This window comes from Colius striatus, chromosome 1 (genome assembly GCF_028858725.1).
Source record: "Colius striatus isolate bColStr4 chromosome 1, bColStr4.1.hap1, whole genome shotgun sequence".
NCBI lineage: Eukaryota > Metazoa > Chordata > Aves > Coliiformes > Coliidae > Colius > Colius striatus.
In genome coordinates this window covers 200015970-200034408 of record NC_084759.1, presented here as the reverse complement: position 1 = coordinate 200034408, position 18439 = coordinate 200015970, and the positions used below count along the sequence as shown (strand labels likewise).

The window sequence follows — 18439 nt, the reverse complement described above, 5'->3', positions numbered from 1 at the left end:
GCATGTTTTAAGCTATCACGTGTGAGTGTGGCTTGCCCTGCAGGTACCGATTGATCCCAAATAGATGTGTCTTTTAGGGCACAGATGCTCTGTGAAGACCTCTTTACTCCCCTCATTCTTTCCTACAATGAATAAAAAGGCTCATTAATAGCCTTCAGTGAATAAAAGGCTAATCAATGCACTTATTGCCTCCTGCTGCCTCCTTAGCAGTTCCTTTTTTTACCAAAACCTCAACTCTAGTTTATTTTAATATGTGATGATATCTCTATGTGCTGTGCAGTGTCCAACTTGAATATGATCAGAAGAGGTGAAAGAAGGGGGGTGGGGGAGATCTTGTCACAGAGACAATGTAGAGAAATGCAGTGCATTAATTCAGCATGGAAGCATTTGCATCCATGGAAGAGCTGCCTAGTTGCTTCAAATCATCCAGTTCTGCAGCCTGCAAGCAAGCCTGAAAACTTGCCTCCTGATGTCTCCATGGGTTTTCAGTACAACAAATAATGCTGCTAACAGACTGTGCATGCCCACCTGCAGGGCATGTGCTCAGAGAGGAGGTTTTTTTTTATGTTGGATGCCATCCTGGGTAAGAAAATCAGAACACATGGGTCTGCCTAGTAGGATGAGCTCAGGGGATCAAAACCTGCCTCCTCCCAAATGAACGGGACATTCCTTAGCTGGATTTCTCATAGGCATTGTGGAAGGACTGAAATAAATCCCAATTTTCAGATGCACTGAAAGCCTCACTAAAAATACTAATGAAGAGACCAGAATGGCTAGTCATCACTGGCCAAACTCAGGGTTAGGGATCAGATCATGCTTTCCTTTGTGAACTGTTTCAAAGTCAAGTTCCTAAACAAATCAGATACTGGGCACAAGCTTTTAAATGCCTTTTATATTTAGGCATGTGATGAAAGTTGTCTTTCCCTGTTAGCTTGACATCAACTCTTCAGTTAGTAAAATTGTTGCTTATCAAATGCTGCTCTTGGGAAGAACATGCATTTTTTCCCCTTTTTCTAATAAATGGAAGAATCTTTCCTGTCTTCCCCCTGCCCTCAGATCACTTATGGCTTTGCAATAGACTGTCAAGTGTTGGCTGAGTACCCTCAGCCATAGCCATAGCCATAGCCATAGCCAGTGGATGGAAGGCCTCCAGTTCCCACCAGGATCAATCCTGCAGTTCCCATTTATGTCTTATGAACCATGTAAAAAAGAAGTGTAAATTGCCAGAGTAAGTGACGCCTATTTCCCCTTCCATACCACAACATTTAATAATTGAAGAGCTGCTTTTGTCCATTATTTTTTTTGCAGACATTCAGACAAGTTTGAGAGAAAATGAACATCCTCCAAAATCCCATGAGTCATTGCCAGCCTTTGGTGTACCTTTAAATCAAGCTACAACACACGTGGCAAGCCCAGACCCTGATAGAAAAGTAAACGCTTACCTTTCTTGGTTTCACTTTGTCATGGTAGTCATACTGAAAAATCCCCTTGTAGCTAAGTCCTAACCACCAAGGAATTCCCTGCTTGTCCTGGAAGAGAAAACAGGAGGAGTTATATTGGATGGGATGGGGAGGTTCTGGAGATTTCCTTGGTTGTTATTCAAGGTGAAGACTTGCTTCTAAGCAATATCTTTGAATGCCATGGGTGCTTTTAAATTTACCCCTGCTGAATTTCCTCAAGTCAGAGAGCACCATGGTGCTTGGGAGAGACCTGGTTTACTTTTGATCTTGACATATAAAACTATTTAAAATGCATTATGTGTGACTGAGTTACCCAAAATGCTGCCAAGGGAGGTGAAGAAGTTTGACTAGGGTCCCCTGTGCAGTGGTGCATCTTCTTCTCTTCCCTGTAAATTATTCAGTCTGAACACTCAGAGATTGGAGAGGAAGGGAAGTGAATCACCCAGCTGACTTGATTTATGTGGAGGGATTTTAGCATTAATCTTGAAAATGCAGCAGTAATGGGATCTGAGAGCTACCAAGTGATAAGGTCTGACAGGCTCGGACCCAACTGCTTTGTGTCTGAGTGTGCAATAAAGTGACCTTATGGAGTAATGGCTGATATCTGATACCAGCCTCTTTGCAATTTACTGAACTGGAGTCCTCAATGAAATTACGTCTGTTCTGTTAATGTGATAGAGAATGGCAGGGTAAAACACAGCAAAAACAACCCCCCCACGTCAGGCAGAAGCAAAACCTTTTAGATGCAAGATTTGCTGCCTCATTGCTGCTTGCTGGTACTTATTGATCACAAGAAGTTCACTGGAATAGCTCTCAAGTGTTTGCAGGCTTGATCAGCCAGATCTTTCTTGACCCAGAGTAGACCATGAAATCTGGATGCAAAGGATGCTAGAGGGATCCTGCCCTTTGGGAATAGATGAGGCTAAGGTCCCTTCCAACCCCTACCATTCTATGATTCTAATGCTTTTTGCAAAATGCCATACAGACTATCAGGAATAGACTAGAAACACATCTCCCTGAGACAGGTAATGGCAGATATTTGTATTTTCATGGAACCCCATGTGAACAAGATATTACAGATGTATGAAAAAAACCCCTATATCATCCGTGCAGAGAGATATGATGTAACACATCAAAACTCCAGGGCTGATGAATGATGGCATATGCTCTGGGGAGTGTGGATCTAGCTTTCTTTATAGGTCTATTTATTTCTCTACTTAAAAAAACCCAAACCACCCTGTCCAGCTGGTCAGACAGGGAAGTAATAGTAATAATAATAATAGTGATAATAATATGTCTGGTAGATTTGGTGATAAATCATTAGGCAAAAGAAAATGAGGGATTTGATGAATATCTGCATGAAATGCACATAGTTGGAAGCAGAGAGGTGTTTAGAGAAGAGAATGAGTTACCTCTACGGTATGGGACAATGATTTGGCATTACAAAGCTGTATTCTATCTGTATCCATCTGCTTATATCTCAAGTGAAGGCAGCTGCAGTCTGCCTTCATAGCTGGCCCTAGTTAGCTGCTCAAGGATGTAGTTGCTGGGGAAAGTCTGACCTTCTGGAACCATTAAAAAAGAGCAAATCATTGAGTCTGTCAGCAATGTGGCTGTCTTGTCCCTTTGGTGCTGGTTCACTGGCACCATCAGAGCTTGCTGCTGCTTGTGGGCTGAACGTCTCCAGCACAATAGGACTGCAAGAGTTTTATCTCCAAGAACAGGATTTTCCTCTTTGGAACTGTATTTACCAAACATTCTATTACTGAGTTGAAATAAGTTTATCCTACAACAGGAAGTGAAACAAGACTTTACGAGGCCTGTATTGTATTCTGAAAGCAGGATGGTTATTTGTACCCCTCTCTCTCCCTCTCCAACAACAGCTTATTTCAATAAATGACTCTTCTGTAGCACGTACCTTTACAGCGTAATAATGCACTCCATATGTTGGGAGGGATTCTACAATGCTCATGTAACTGCAAAACAACACATAAGAGAATAACATGTCTGAGAAGCTGAGAGGGTGATCTGAAAACGTATGCTTAAGTATATAAATAGTTAAAAATAAAAGCATTATATGAGGTGGGAGACATAGTTGCATATTGAATTTGCAGTCCAGTACAAATGTTCTCTGATAAAACAAAGATCATAAGAAGTCACTCTTACTTACTTCACAATTGCTTGACCTCTTGTCTGACCATTTAGTTTCTTGTAATGTTCAATGACTCGATCCTCACTGGAAAGGAAGAAATTAAATGTAATGTCAGTATCATGATGAAGAATCTTGCCAAAAGGTGAAGAGATACTTCTGTTAACATAGCTTCTGACTGAGAAAATGCCAAAGCAAAAGATGCCAAGCAAAAACGTTAGATGAAGGGATTTGATGCAGCCCAGGGGAAACAAGAGAGACCCACAGAATGAGAATAAAAATGGTTTTATAGTTGGCTTTCTGGAAGAACCTTTTTTACTCACAACCATGGTATGTACAAGTACAGACTTTTCCCTCTCGGCTTTACTTATCTACAAATGACACCTGTGATGTTATATAGGGTGACAAACAGTTGTGTGTTGGAGCTGCTCAAGCTCTGCTTTGCCCTAGCTGGTGCAATTTCTTTCCAAGCCCACCAAGTTCTCTGAAAGCTAGCAAAGCTTTCAGAAATTGGTGGCCAGTAACAGTCCTACACCTCAGAGATTACTTCTCACTGCACAAAACCACGTACAGGAGCACTGGTGGAAGTACTCTGGAGAAATATCTCCCAACAAGGAGTTAAATCCCTAGTGTACACAAAGGCAATGTCTCTAATAGCATGTTAAACAGTGGCAGAGAATCCTTCCATGACACTCAAACTTAGGTCCTTGTGGTGTCAAAGTACTGATGTGCCTTTGCACACTTTTGGGTTATACTAACCTTCCCTCAGGCAACTCCTGGCCAGAGCCCATTCCCAACACTGCTTTGGAGACCAAGTTTCATGGTATAGATGGAAACTGTTCCACACCACTGGGTCTCCTCTCAACCTATGGCCATGCAAATCATCACAGCCTGCAAGCCTTGTACTTTCAGACGGGTCTGAGTCTGCTTCTTTAAATTCCAGCAAAGTAATGCCCACAGGACCAGCTCTGGTACATTGGCATGATAGAATACTCAAGTTCTTATGTTTAAACCCAATCTCTTCCTCTTTATGTTGCAGCACCAAGAATAAGGAATCTGTTGAGTCCCTGTGAGATAGTGGACAGACCTTGCCAGTCCAAGAGGAGGGAAATCTCAACTATGTTTATGCCGCTTTTGTGCCCTCCCCACCTGGCACTTACTCCCCACCCCCAACCTGACCTATATTTCCAAAAATCCTGCTCAAATGATTACCATTAGTGATGGTTAATAATGGATTCAGGTGGTCAAAGTGGACTCAGGGAAATCATAAGGCTTAATTTGAACAACATGCCCACCTAACCACAGTGCTGGCCAGTGTCCAACTCAAGCCAAATTTGAAAGAAACTAACTTCTGTAGTTGGTATGTAAATATGACTACAGGTCTGTTGTCTTTCTCCATAAACAGTGGACAGCCCAGGGCCCATTGAGCTCTCCTGCATGGCAGTGGCTGCATGCCAGGATCTCCCCTTGAGCAGGGACACCTCACATGGTTACACCTTGGGGTTGACAGATTCCTTGCCACAAGGCAGATTCTTGTAAAGTGATTAGTAGCATGCTAAATGTTGAAATCCTAAGTGATATAAAGGATTGATTGTGCACATGTAGTCCTCTAGACATAAACTACTGACCAAGTCTGGGATGAAATCTGGGCCTAAACTCCCCTCTGAGGAGTTTAGAATGTGAGGGGGTCCTTTCTGAATTTCACAACTCAATGGGAGGGTCTCCATGGCAGTTTTGCCTGACTCTCCTCTGTGCAGTAAATATGAAGTGAACCTTGCCATTGAATCTTGTTAAACCACTGTTGTGTTTATTATCAAACTGTTTAATCACTGCTTTATATCCACAAACATAGTGCCAGTCTCTCTTATGAGTGAAGCACATCACCTGCAACAGCCCTGCATAAGCTCCCATCAGCACCAAGTGTCTATCTGATGCCATCATGCTGCATATGGTTTAGGTCAATGTGGACTAACATTTCTCCCTCCTAACATTTCCTAGGTTCAGCTGGGGTCCCTAATGGGGCCTTTAAAGGCAGCCACACAGTTGTCCACCATGCAATAATGCTTCCCCAGGCAGAACTGAAGGTAATTTTTCTTGCTAGACAGTGTGCAGGAGCACAGCAGTGTGTGATAGTGTTGTCAATGACCTCACTGCAACTGCCTGGAGGTGCCCTCAAGGACTTTGGTGGAAAACTGCTAAGCATTTCACTAGCCATGCTAATATGACTGTGTCCTCTCATTGCTGCCTTACCCATATGCATCTTTGTACCAGAGAGATCTGTGTGGAGCAAGAATCTCTTTTTAGACAGAAGTTTCCTGCCCTTACTGGGCACAGCCTTTATAATGTGCTCAGGTAAAGGCCACACAGAGCCTGCTGTGCCATCACACAGGATGTTGTGTTCTGTGACATTACAAGGAGGACAAACTGCACAGTGAAACCACAAACAAGACACTGTTGCACACAGATGGGGCGTAGGGCCTGGCACAGAGGAGCTGTGGGCTGTGCATCCATCCCTGGTAATGCAGGGAGGAAGGCAGAGCACCAGAAACACCAGTGTAGACAGCACAGAGCAATTAAAAGTAGACAGTCTGTCAGATTGTCAGCAGGGCCAGCTGTTCCCCCACAGCCTGTCATTTGTCTCAGAGTAACTGCTTTCCTTATTCACTCACCAACTGTCTTCCCCCAAAAGTCACTGGTGAAAATAAATGTCTGACCAGCAGGCCACAGCAGGTACAGGGTGCTGATTGAGTTGGTGACGAATTACATAGGTAAAGGAGTGGCCCAGCTCTCCCATCAAATCCCTCAGAATAATTGTAGTGGTTAGTAAAGGATCTGTAAGCTATAAATTCAACAGCTATGAAACCACGTTCAGCCCACTGATCCAAGCAAGTACCACAGATGTTATGCGCGTGCACATGAAGGCAGAGCCCAAGTCTCCTGCCATGATTATCATAAACAGGATTACTTTTGGAGCAATAACTGAATTACATGAGTGTTCAGTACTGGAAGATCTCCAAAACACATCATTCTTAATAAAAAAGATAGACAGAGAGGGCTTACAGCCCTTTGAAATTACCTCTTAAAACCATGATTACATGTGGATGCAATTCCTCTCAGTCTCAGACAGGAACAAGCCAGGAGTGACTTCTCAGAAAACAATGGAGTGTCTCCAGTGGAAAATGCTCACAGCTTTGGTTTCCACTCTGTGCAGTTTATTCTACAGATCAAGCTCTCATCCTGATGCCATTCAAGGAAAGGATAGATGTACTTATAGGATGATTACTTCTGCTCTCTTACAAATGATTATTACAAAATAATGGCTATGTTCCCAAATAATACCCTTTGGGTAGGGAAGCCCATTGGCGACCTGTTCCCTTAAAAAGGACAAACTAGGTAGCAGGGAGCCTTCCTGAACAGTGGGATGAATCAAGTTATGTTCTCAACCCATGCTAAAAGATGTGGGATAGGCCAGGCTTTACCCAGTTCTCCTAATCCAATGCAGGCAACACTCTCTATACCTCCATTGCCTCGTTAGGATATTGATGACTCTCCTTTTTGTTGTATAATGTTTTGGGGTCTACAGGTGTTAAGTGCCAGATAAGTATTATTTTTGTTTCTACTTTTGGGCAAAAAAAAAGAGACCTGAATTATCTATCAAGCCATGAATATTTAAGAGTAGGATTTACTGCCTTTCACCTTTCTACAACACTAATCTAGTCACACTTCGGGGTGAGAAACAGATACTCCAGAGCACAATTCATCCAATCTACTTCAGATGGCTTCCTTGGGAAGAGGTTACTGTTGCTAGAGTCTCTTGACAGCAAAGTGAGCTGAGGGCACTTAGTTCAGATGGAGAGGTCTACACTGAAGAGATGTTCATGGTCAGATGAATCCCACCCCAGCTGTGTGACAGTTGCTCCTCTAACAGTTCTTTGAACTTCCTTTTCTTTCTGTGCACAGGAAGGATCGTCCAGCATAGAGGTGACTTTCTGCTCTGGGACACAGAAGTAAGTCCAGCACATGGCAGGGAAAACAAGTAAAACTATTCACAGGTCACAAGGAGCATTAGCAGAGCTTATAAACATTCTCCTCTCTCATTTCAGCTGTTCACCTCTGAGTGGTTGCCACGCTGCTATTGACAGCTGGGAGAGTGCTGGGACACTGCCTGGACCACCACCTGACGTCTCCTCTCCCCCTTCTCTGGCTCATTGCTGTGTCAGTGACACAGAAGCTCATTCATAACACTGGGCTGACAGAGGATGCTTAACTAATGTGGAGACATGGAGACTGCCAAAGCACTACCATCCATTTGCCAGCTCGTAAAACGTTGCCCCCAAAGCTGCAAAAGTTAGTATGTGAATGATATCCTGCAGCAGACAGCCCTGCTAAAGATCTTTGGAGGTACCAAGAAATCCCTTCTGTCCCTGCAACTTACAGGACTGGATGGCAGACAACTTGAAAGCAAATGCAGGTCTAGAATTTCTCATCATCAGACCTAGATTTTCAGAGGCAATTGCTTCCCTCTTGCCAGCACAGTGAACTGTTTAAAATAGCTGTCCACTCATTGCTGTGCCTTACTGTTGTTCTGTTTCTAACCTTCTCATACTAATGTCTTCATTTGCAGTCATAGACTTTCCCACTGAAGCTAGTAGAGCATCTCTTGGGGCAAAGGGACCAGGGGCAGGATCACAGGCTCAGGTCTGTGTTATATTAGAGAAACTAAATAGTGATTTTCAACTGATACTTTCAGAGGTGAAATTTCTGTCAATGCTGATACTTCAGGTTGCTAAAAACAAGCTTTCATTCAAAGTCTGATGGAATCTGGAACCTGGGAGAAGTCTATCTTCCTATTGATTTGTTGATTCTCATTCCTGATTCCCATTCTAGCACCCACTTTGTGCTGTTGTATTTCCCTCTTGCCTTTGTACTGGCAACCTAGTACTAGGCTGGCTTGCTGGAGAGGATCTGAACTGAAAGAAAATGCAATGCCAATGGCTGCAAAGGAGAACTGTGAACTAACATGGGTTCTCTCCTGCCTCATCGTGATTAGTTTTGTGTCTAAGATAGTAAATACTGTCAGTTGTTTCCATGCATGTGCAAGAGAAATCAAAACTCAGGGCCCCAGTTCCTGGGCTGTATAGGAGGACCAAAAGTTCAGCTTTTATTTAGAAGAATAAACCCTCCCAAACTCCTTCTTGCTTCACTGGTAATCAGTGTTGTAAAGAGATGCTTGAGAATAAGATATGCAACCAATTAATCTTAATCCATAGAGAGCTGGAAACAAAACCTTGATGATATAAAAAGTACAACCTTCATCTTTGTTGTGATGTGTAAAAACATCCAACAAGAGGTTACAGTGAAGGGAAAGGCCTGCAGCAAAGGTATGCAACCAGGAGATTCCACGAAGATGAAGCTAGAGGCACCAAACTGTACTGATTTAGCCCTCGCTGCATCTAAGAACCCTGGATTCATCCCACTGGTCTTACTATGTTTGACAGGAGCAACAGGTGATGCTTTTATCATGGTGTCTGATAGAAAAGTTTTATTACTTCATGCAGATCTATCATAGTATCTTGCTGCAGGTATCATGGGATTTACTTGATTGTCCCTTCTATCCCTGCTTAGTCCACTTCAGCCTGTACAAACATAGCACAGGAATCTTTTCTTTTTTTGTTTTAAACTCACTAGAGCAATTACACATCCTACCCCTAATGTTTTAACTGTTTCTTTCCAGAGCTGGAAATTCACTTTGGTACTGCTTTGTGCTAATGGTGAGGAACTGCAGCATAAATCTGATTACAAGCAGAAGTGAACAGGATGAATTTTATATCCAGCATGTAATCTGCATGAGGTGCAGAAATGTCAGAAAACAGAGTTTTAAAAATCTACCCTCTTAGACCACTGAAGTTTGATCCATACCTCAGAGACTTTTCATCTGATTGACAAACAGCCTCTTCTTGAGAGCATTCAGCCTGTCAGAGGGTGTTTAGGAAAGAGCCACCATTAAAGAAGAATGGAACTACTCATGTATAAGAGGTCTCTGAGACCTGATCATTGAGGTGAAATCACAAGGGAGTCACAGGACTGTAGCCATTGGTTTTATTACCCCATTGGCACTGACTGGCTTCCCAACCTGCGACCTTTTATCAGTCACATGAGAGGTCCCACAAAATTAAGTACAGCTGCAAGAAGTGCTGCACCTTGTCTTTAACTAAATACATTCTGAGTGTGAGGTTTTTACATGGCTTTTCTCACCCAGACCCAAGGAGAGGTTTTTATGGGCAGAAGCAGCTCCAGACCTCACTAAGACTTCCCAGCAGAAGTCCTTGACTAAGACATGTTGACTAATACTTGCCAGCAGTGGGGACAGACAGGTCCTGACATGGGGCCTGACAAGCAGCCTGGCTTGTCACCACTTTCCTGTGGGCACTTTATGAAGACCTTGGCCCATGTTGCTGCTGCAGGGTCAGATTTGCCTGCCATGCCCATGGCTGCTGCTTCCCACCACTCCTCTCGTGATGGCTTTTAGCTAGAGCTACCAGTCTGTTGGTCAGACTGGGCCATCGACCTGGCTGGTAATGCACCACTTTCCAATGGGTGGGTTAGTTTGTGGAAAAAGGAAACAAATGCTCCAAAGAGGGAGATCATTCTTCTTCCAGTGAAATAGCAGCCTACATTTACCAATTTTTCCTAAAGGTATGGTTTGGTTCTTAGACAGAAGTACCAGGAGACTGTGATGATCCACAGCTTTTGTGTCAGTGTTTCAAACCTCCTCTGGGGACTCCTCTGAGTCTCTCCTGATGTGCTCTGAAAGTGATTAGGAGACCTCACAGACTAGGTTGCCTACAGCTTGCTACAAGACACAGCTAATTCTGATATTGTAGCCATGCTAGGAAAAGTGCATGGCCTTCCTAGCAAAGGGAAGAAATGAGATCATAAACTGCAAATGGATTTCTTTCCCCCTGCCATCCTCAGGTTACCAAGATGAAGAAAGTAAAAGACTAGCAGATAAAGAAGTTCACTCCCACCCCCAGGCTTATAGCCTAATACTTGAAAGGCAAACATGAAAGAGGAACAAATGGAAAATCAAGTGAAAGCATCTCTCCATTAATGATCCCTCTTTCCCCAAATTCTTTCCTATTTGCACAGATAAAAGAGATAGTCAGGGTGGCACAAAGAATCTATGTGTGGGGCATACAAAACTTAATTGGGATCCTCCTCCTACCCTGGATTAAATTTTCAGTGCAATAAAGACAGAGCTCACATGCCTCCACCTCTAAACACCACCTAGTTCGTATAAAAGGAGAAATACATCCCTTTTAATTCAGCTATGCCATACAGAGGGGACTTGCAAGATGAAGCTCAATCACTCTAACACAGAGCAGTGCAAAACTATGACATTTCAAACTGGGAAAACTCTTTGCATAGTTGCAAAGTGCTGGGAAATGAACTGGCACATTAGGCCTCTTGATTTCATTAGGACACTTGAACATTTACAGTGAATTTTCTGGCCAGATATTACTGCAGCCACTTGGCAGATGGGGAAACTGAGTCCTAGGGTGGTAGCTCATGTTGAATCATGCAATATGTCAGTGGCAGACCCAGAGCTGCAAAGCAGGAATCCCTGCATCCCAGTTCCACTCTCAGGTCACTTATTGCCCAGGTGCTGCATAAGACACTGCAAAGCTGCTCAGCAGAATGATACATTACCAGTAAGCGAGGGAAGGATGCTCCTTCAGTGCTGGTGTTGGAAGGGCTGGCAGCTTCTTTAATTCATTCCTTACAACTTCATTGCTGAAAGAGAGTTCAAAAGGAGGATCAGGCTACAAGAAAACAACCACAATATTTGATATGACCTGACCTAGCTGGCAGGCTGCTACAGCTCTACATCTGTTCCTCCTTAACAAAAGGCACTGGGGTTTCCTTTTTCTTCTCTCTTTATTTGTTTTATGGCAGCCCAGTTAACTTTTCCCTCTATTATCAGAATTGGAAGGAAGCTCTCCCAGATGGTTGTGCTGAAGCACTTCCTACTAGTGACTGGACACAAAAGCTACCATGTCACATTTCATTGAGCAGGGTCTCACAGATGTGTTCATATACATTAAAAGAAAAAAAACAAGGGGAAGAGAAGAAAAAGTGATGCTTTCAGCTGCAATAAAACACCTTTATTTAGTGCTTTACAACCTGCTGCAAAAAGTAGTGATTTGCTTTCTTAGCATTATAGGTTGTTTTTAGCCTCTTGCCCCAGCAACCTGGCCTTTGCACATCCTCACTGACAGAGCTCTGGCTTGAATTTGTGCTGTGCTACACAAAACCCTCCATGGGACAAGGCTCAGGCATTTGGCTAACTTTCTCCTCCCTGCAACCTTGAGTGACCACGCTGGCCAGCTGGAGCAGCATCTCCGCACACCAGTGAGCAGGGACAGCACATGGAGTGGGAAGCAGATTCTCACAGATTAAATGTAACCACAACATTTTCTCCTACAAACCCCAAATGCCTCCCTTCCCACTTTTAAACACACAAGGAATTGTGTGCACATGAAAACAAAAATCTCTGAGGCTTGGGAAGGAAGGTAGTGTTGCTGTTACTTTTAAAACTGTAGAAATACAGAGCCAAGAAGGCCAGACAGGACACTAAGGAGTGCCAAAGAATTAATGTTTAGTGGATTACTTCTTAATAGCAGGGTTTATTCTGTCTTCTTGTATCCTGCCCTTTATGCTGCCAAGTGTAACTGTCCTGGAGCTGTGGAGAGAGATGCCACCTCCAGATTTCCCAGCCCACTGCCTTCTGGAGGGCAGCAGGGTCATTAGCCAGGCAGATAGGTAGTCTTGGCATCCCCAGCCAACTAGACCAGTCATTCTAACATTTGCTGAAGGCCCAAGAAGCCCTTGTACATGCCAGGTCACCCTGAGTTTTGTGCTTGTCTCTGGAGCAGTCTACATGGTGGCTTGTAGAGATGTGATGCTGCTTCAGTTGTAAGAATCTTCCCACAATGTTTCTCCATTTGTGCACCTCAAAAGCAAGCTCTGCCTGAGACCTAGGTAGGTTTTGTCTTAATTGGAGTTTGTGGGTTAATTGCTAGGTTAGGCCATAGGGTAAACCACTAACGTCAATCCCAAAGCAGCCATGTTGGGTACAACTACAGGCATTTATTATCATGGTAGTTCCCTGGCAATCAAGTGGATAGTTTCAAAACAGGTCCATAACTTCTAGTCAAGAGAAATCTAGGACAGAGGTGCCCACATCTCTACTAGGTACAAATATTTTGCAGAGTGAATTGTAGAATCATAGAGTGGTTTAAGTTGGAAGGGACCTTTAAGATCATCCAGTTCCAACCTCCAGCCAAGGGCAAGGACACCTTCCACTAGACCAGGTTTCTCACAGCCCCATCCAACCTGGCCTTGATGAGTGAAGATGTGTAGAACAACAATTACAAGAAATGACTAAGGCAACCACTTCTGTGCTGAGCATATAAAACCCCACTCAGTAGCACCCTATAGGCCAAGTCAAGTGGCTCTTGACAAACAGAGTTTGAACATCCACTCCTGCCTTAATCCCACGGTCATTTGACCATCAGATAGATCTTCCTGTGTGAGTGCAAATGCTCAAAAGCTATTCATATTTTTTCTTCCATGGCAGGTAAATATCTGCACAAGTCTGAACAAGAAGCTGCCCTGTTCTGTGTTATCTGCTGATCTGACTGCTCTGTTCTGCCACTGACAGCCTAGACAGCAAGCTGTTGCTGTTTACAGAGTTTACTGGGTCTGCCCAGAGACATCTCCTCCACAGCATATACACAGCTTACTGAGTTTTTTGACATTTTGAAACAAACTAACTAAAAGAATAGAAAGCAGCACAATCAGAGCACAAGCTGCAGTTCCTGCCCTCGAGTGAAGATTTTGTGAGGCTGGCTCCTCGTAGAAGGAAGTTGAGAAATTTGCAAAACGTTTCTGGGAAAGCAGGGAGTGATTTCCAAACAGGGACTTTCTGAGCACAGAAAGCTGTCAAATAGGGCAAGATTAGTGGTGACTAACTATCTTTGAGAGTCTGGGAAAAAGCACGAATCAGTATATGCTCCCATAAAAGAAATGGCTAATACCAGTCAGCTCCATCTTTTTCTGTCAGTGAGGAGTAAAGTTTGTTTGCACTGCGATTGGGAGTCAGAGAAAAAGCCAGTCTTAGTGGTGTTGTTGGATGGGATTAACATTTCTGCTCAGTCCTTAGAAAACACTGTAAAGGTAATGCCTCACAACTTCAAAGTAACTAAAATATTTCAGGTAATCCCTTCCAGGAACAAAAAGGCATTTCATTCTGTGGTCCATATATTCACTAAGCCTTCTGGCAAGACTCAAGACAAATGAATTTAGACTCCCAAAAGGATGAGAAATCAAGAAAAAGCTAAAAAAATAACAACTTGGGATGCATTTGAACTAGTGGCCATGAGGTCACTTTCCCCTTGGCTACTTTTAAAACACCAAACTCCTTAATTTTTCAAATGTTTCCAGCAGGATCACAAATGGTTTTGTACTTACTGCCTTTCCTGCTCTTGCTGGAGAAATATCTCGTTGTGTTAATTTTGTTACTGTATTCAGAAAATGTTTGTTTTATCTGGTTGCTTATGCTGCATTTATATTTGACAGTGTCCAACCTCCAGGGCTGTTAAATATGGAAGGGTGCTTTTAATACAGATTTATTAATACACAGGGGGAAGGCTCCAAAGACACTTCCTTGTGTCCTCTAGACAGCTTTATTCCTGCACTATGGAGGAAATGATAACATTTAAAAGATGAATAACAATATGAAAGTGATCTGAAAAAGCCATCTGCATGGGTTCCTGAAAGCTGGTGAGATATCCAGAAATAAGGTCAACTCACTTGGAGAATGGACCTAGAAAGAGAACTATCGAGTTCTGGTCTTAGTTCTGGTACTGTCTGTTTAATGAGTCTTGGCCAAATAAATTAGGCACATCTCAGTATTTCTAGCTACAAATGGGGGTAAAAGGCCTACCTTGCCATTTCATAAGCATTTTGTGAAAAACAAGCTTTTGCAAAGTGGCTGCAATAATTTTGAGCAAGATAACATATGCAGTTGAAATCTGGAAATCCATACATTTTCCAGCATGTATAATAACAATGGTCAGTAACAAAACAAAGCTGCAGGTTAAAGTTGTCAGCTCTTCTCAGCAAGGTAATTTATTCTGTTGAATGCAAAAGGAAATGCAGAGTCTGAGATTCTCAGATTAAAGTGTATCATCTGAAATACAGTGGTTAGGATCATCTCCATAATATTGTTAAGAATTCAGCTTGGGTTTTGTAAGCCCTTAATAAATTCTAATTGGTTAAATGACGCTCAGTTACGTGGAAAGAAAAGTAAGTCTGAAACTATGTTAGATTGCCATCTGCCCAAATGCTGAAATTATTGGGAAAAAAATCTGCTTAACAGGAAACTGGCTCTTTGCTTTCATCTGTTATTCTTTCACATGTTACTGGAGATACTTGAAACGTCTCATATTGCTTAACAGGAAGAAATCTTAACGGGGAGAAATCTGTCTGAGGAACTAGCTGCAATGGTTCAGGATTTTGTTTCAGTTAGGGACTTTTCTTTCTCCTCCTCAAACTGAGGGACAAATGATCAGATCTCCAGCTGCTTTGACACAGATGCTGTTTCAGGTTGAAGAGATGGATACTGAACATTTAAAACCAAAGCTGGTGAGTTTCCCAAAGATTTGGGTCAGTGTCAGACTGGATTCTAAATCTTGTTTAATTATTTTAGAGGAAACATCTCAATTAGTTTAACAGTATGTGAAACTCCCCCCAAAATTATCCAGGATACCCTGGTTCCTTCCTCTATGTAGGCCTAAATAGGGTCATACTTGTAGGACTTGTGTTCATCTGAGGAACTGAAATTTGTCATCCCCATGCTCTGCCAACCAACTGTCCTATTCAACCTAAGAATCAGCTGAATATGGATACTCTACAGTCCGAAATTCAGTAGTATATCTCAGCCTAAATGTAAACTTTTTTCAGTGGAAGCACTTGGTGAGTCTTTAAATAACGTGAAAACCTTTCTCCTTTAATGCAGAGGATTAGGAACTTAAGGAGAAGAACTGTCTGTTTTAAACCTCGCTCTGCCTAAAGCTGTATCAGCTGTGATGTGCCCTTTGTATAACTCTGCTTGCAAAACACTGAGTTGGACAAGGCCACTTACTGCAAACACTGAGAAATACTCTTCTTAGTTGATCTAAATCAAAGTTTCAGATTTCATTTTTGAAATGAAATGCACAACAGAAATGGAACGAGACTTAAGTCAGATTGGTCACTATAGATGCCAAACTGATCTGTCGGGGCTCTTAGGGCATCTTAGTTCAAGACAGATGAGGGTGACTTGGACTATGTGCTCTCCAGGCTTACCAATCACTGGGCAGTCATTGTGGTACCTGAGTTAAGTGGTACTCCCAGGTGGCAAGAATCAGCACTAAGAGACTCATGCATGATGATGCCCTACCAAAGGAGATAGGGCATGTGCTTGAAGTGACATGTAAGCTCCTTTTCGGGAAAGGAAACAGAAGTCCTATGAGCACAGCCATTACTCTAAGGCATGGGATTATTCCCACAAAAGCAGCAGTGGGGGCTGCTGTCATTGCAGATGCATCAGTTCACAGAGCTGGAAAACTGACTGACTGCTAGAGTTTGTAAGATCAGGTATGGTTTTTTTTTGAGCTCTCATGGGGCCTGAAAAGCAGACTTGTAACTGCACTCAGGAGGCCTGAACCAGATCCTGGGTGCAGTGGAGTTTGGAGGTAATCATGCTCTGGGCACCATGGGTAGGTATCAACTCACAGCTGAAACTGAGACAATTTGGCACTGGCTATCCCAGCACCTGAGGTGATCAGCAGCAACTGAAAAGAAGGCTCCCATGGGGAACAGCAATTATCCCATCACTATAAATGAGCCAATGCTTATGAACTTTTCTGGATCAGGGCCAAAGAGAAACTTGTAGTCTCACAGGCTATAAATTTGATGGTGGCAGTAGACAGGACAGGTGTGGGAAATATGCAGTCGGCGTTCCAAACATGCAACCCTTCAGAATTCACTTATTTCTTCAAAAAACCAAAGCAGGAGTTCAAGAGTTCAGCCTTCATGCAATGTGTGCTGCCATGCACAACGTATTATCTTCAAATCTCAGCAGCAAGACATTCACAACTGCAGAGCTTTGCTGTTTCAAAGAGTAACCACTTCTATTTCAAACAGCATTTCAGTGTCAACTTCAGACGCTGAAGCTGACTTGAGCTCTAAGAGGAGTCAGAACATTTGTCTCCATCTGCGGTTCCGCTGGCTGGCCCCAGTCTTGATCTGCCTCCCAGATTTTACACTGCTGATAGGAACAACCACAAATCTCAGCAGGCAAAACCTTGACCACAATGACCTCATGTTGACTTCAGTAGCACCTGGATCTCACCTAGCACATAAACTCACGTCAATGCACATTAGAGGGGAGCTGGACTGACATTCCTGGAGATGCTGAGTCCTCTCCTAGACCATGAAGGTCGTGATAGTGTTCTTCTACCTTCCTCTAAGGATAGGCTTTAAACTTCACTTGCCACCAAAGCCCATTTATAACTTAGGATCCCTGGCTGTGTCAGCAAGTTGTTATTATGACACCACTTCTGTTCTGTCTGACTTGGACGTAAAGAATTCCTCTTCCACTTCAAAGTCCACTGGTGGAAAGGATTGAGAGGTGTATTAATGAGAATGGAGATGACTGCCACACTGGTGTGGGGGAAGCTGTTAACACCATGTGTTGAGGTATCTTCTGTGGTCTCAGAGAAGATTCCTCATTTCTCTGTGGCCTAGAGAAATGTGCTATGATAAGTCCAAACATTCCTTTTCAAAGGGACATCAAACAGCCTTTAGCAGATGGATGCTTTCCACCAATTGTTTCCACTTCTGGTCTGGACACAGATACTCGAAAATAAAATGCTTTCAGTCCTATTGCTCCTAGCTTTTTGATTCCTTTCTATGCCTTGTTTCATACTCCAAGCCTACACCTTCTGGGTGTGTTTTCAAGTCCAAGATACTCTGAGAAATATTAAATATTGCTCTTCATAGCAAAGCCAGTAGAAGATGTGGTTTATCACAGGTTTGAATGGCAAAACTACTTGGCCTTTTCTGGGTCAAGCACTTGGCAATGCATAGAAAACCAGACTGAAAAGTAAAAGCCACATGCACTCCAGTAGCCCTTAAATAAACACTGCTGATAGCTGAGTGAGTCCAAACTGGGTGGAACAGAAAAATGAAGCAAGACTGGGCTTGTGTTTCTGTGGTCAGATGCATGTCAGGATTTTGCAAGTTGATTAAAGTTTTGAGAAATGATAAGGCAGAACTTAAACTTCCTTTAAGGAAGGGTTACCTTATGTCATCTCAGATTCCAGGATGGGTTGACAATATTTGCAATGCCTTGTTCCTTTTCACAGATTTGTCTCAATTTTAGCTGGCTACAAGTCTCATTCCAGCATAAAGTGGAATGTGCCTATTATTTGTATGGGTTCATAGGGTATGATTATAGTCTTCTCTCCAGGGTCTCTCAACACTGACAAAAATAAGACACCTCTTTAGGCTCATCTGACAATTCAATCTCTCTGCCCATTTACACCTTGTTCCCTTCTCTGAAACTAATGTCAGTGGATGCTGGGGTCCTCCAGCTGACCTTACATTAAGGTTAGCAAAAGTAATATATGGAGTATGTGGAATTTTTAGCATAGACAGTTCTCCCGAGCTTCAGATGTTGACCTTTCTTATTTTGCATGAGGCATCAAACAGCCATCTGACC

The 18439-nt window shown here is 42.9% G+C and overlaps 1 protein-coding gene and 1 long non-coding RNA gene across 5 annotated transcripts in view; one reads left to right on the top strand and one right to left on the bottom strand.

The window, feature by feature from the left end:
* LOC133629251 (uncharacterized) overlaps nt 1-17562 on the top strand; it is a 30794-nt gene extending 13232 nt beyond the window's left edge. The window contains exons 2-3 of the long non-coding RNA XR_009820990.1: nt 7570-7616; nt 7713-17562. This is a non-coding gene — a long non-coding RNA (uncharacterized LOC133629251). The remainder of the gene's footprint in view (nt 1-7569; nt 7617-7712) is intronic.
* FRMD4A (FERM domain containing 4A) overlaps nt 1-18439 on the bottom strand; it is a 226932-nt gene that overhangs the window by 53928 nt on the left and 154565 nt on the right. For all 4 annotated transcript variants that reach the window (XM_062019898.1, XM_062019881.1, XM_062019890.1 and 1 more), the window contains exons 8-11: nt 11320-11403; nt 3631-3696; nt 3379-3436; nt 1443-1529 (exon numbers count right to left, since the gene is read on the bottom strand). In XM_062019898.1, the coding sequence (XP_061875882.1) occupies nt 1443-1529; nt 3379-3436; nt 3631-3696; nt 11320-11403 (295 nt within the window). The remainder of the gene's footprint in view (nt 1-1442; nt 1530-3378; nt 3437-3630; nt 3697-11319; nt 11404-18439) is intronic.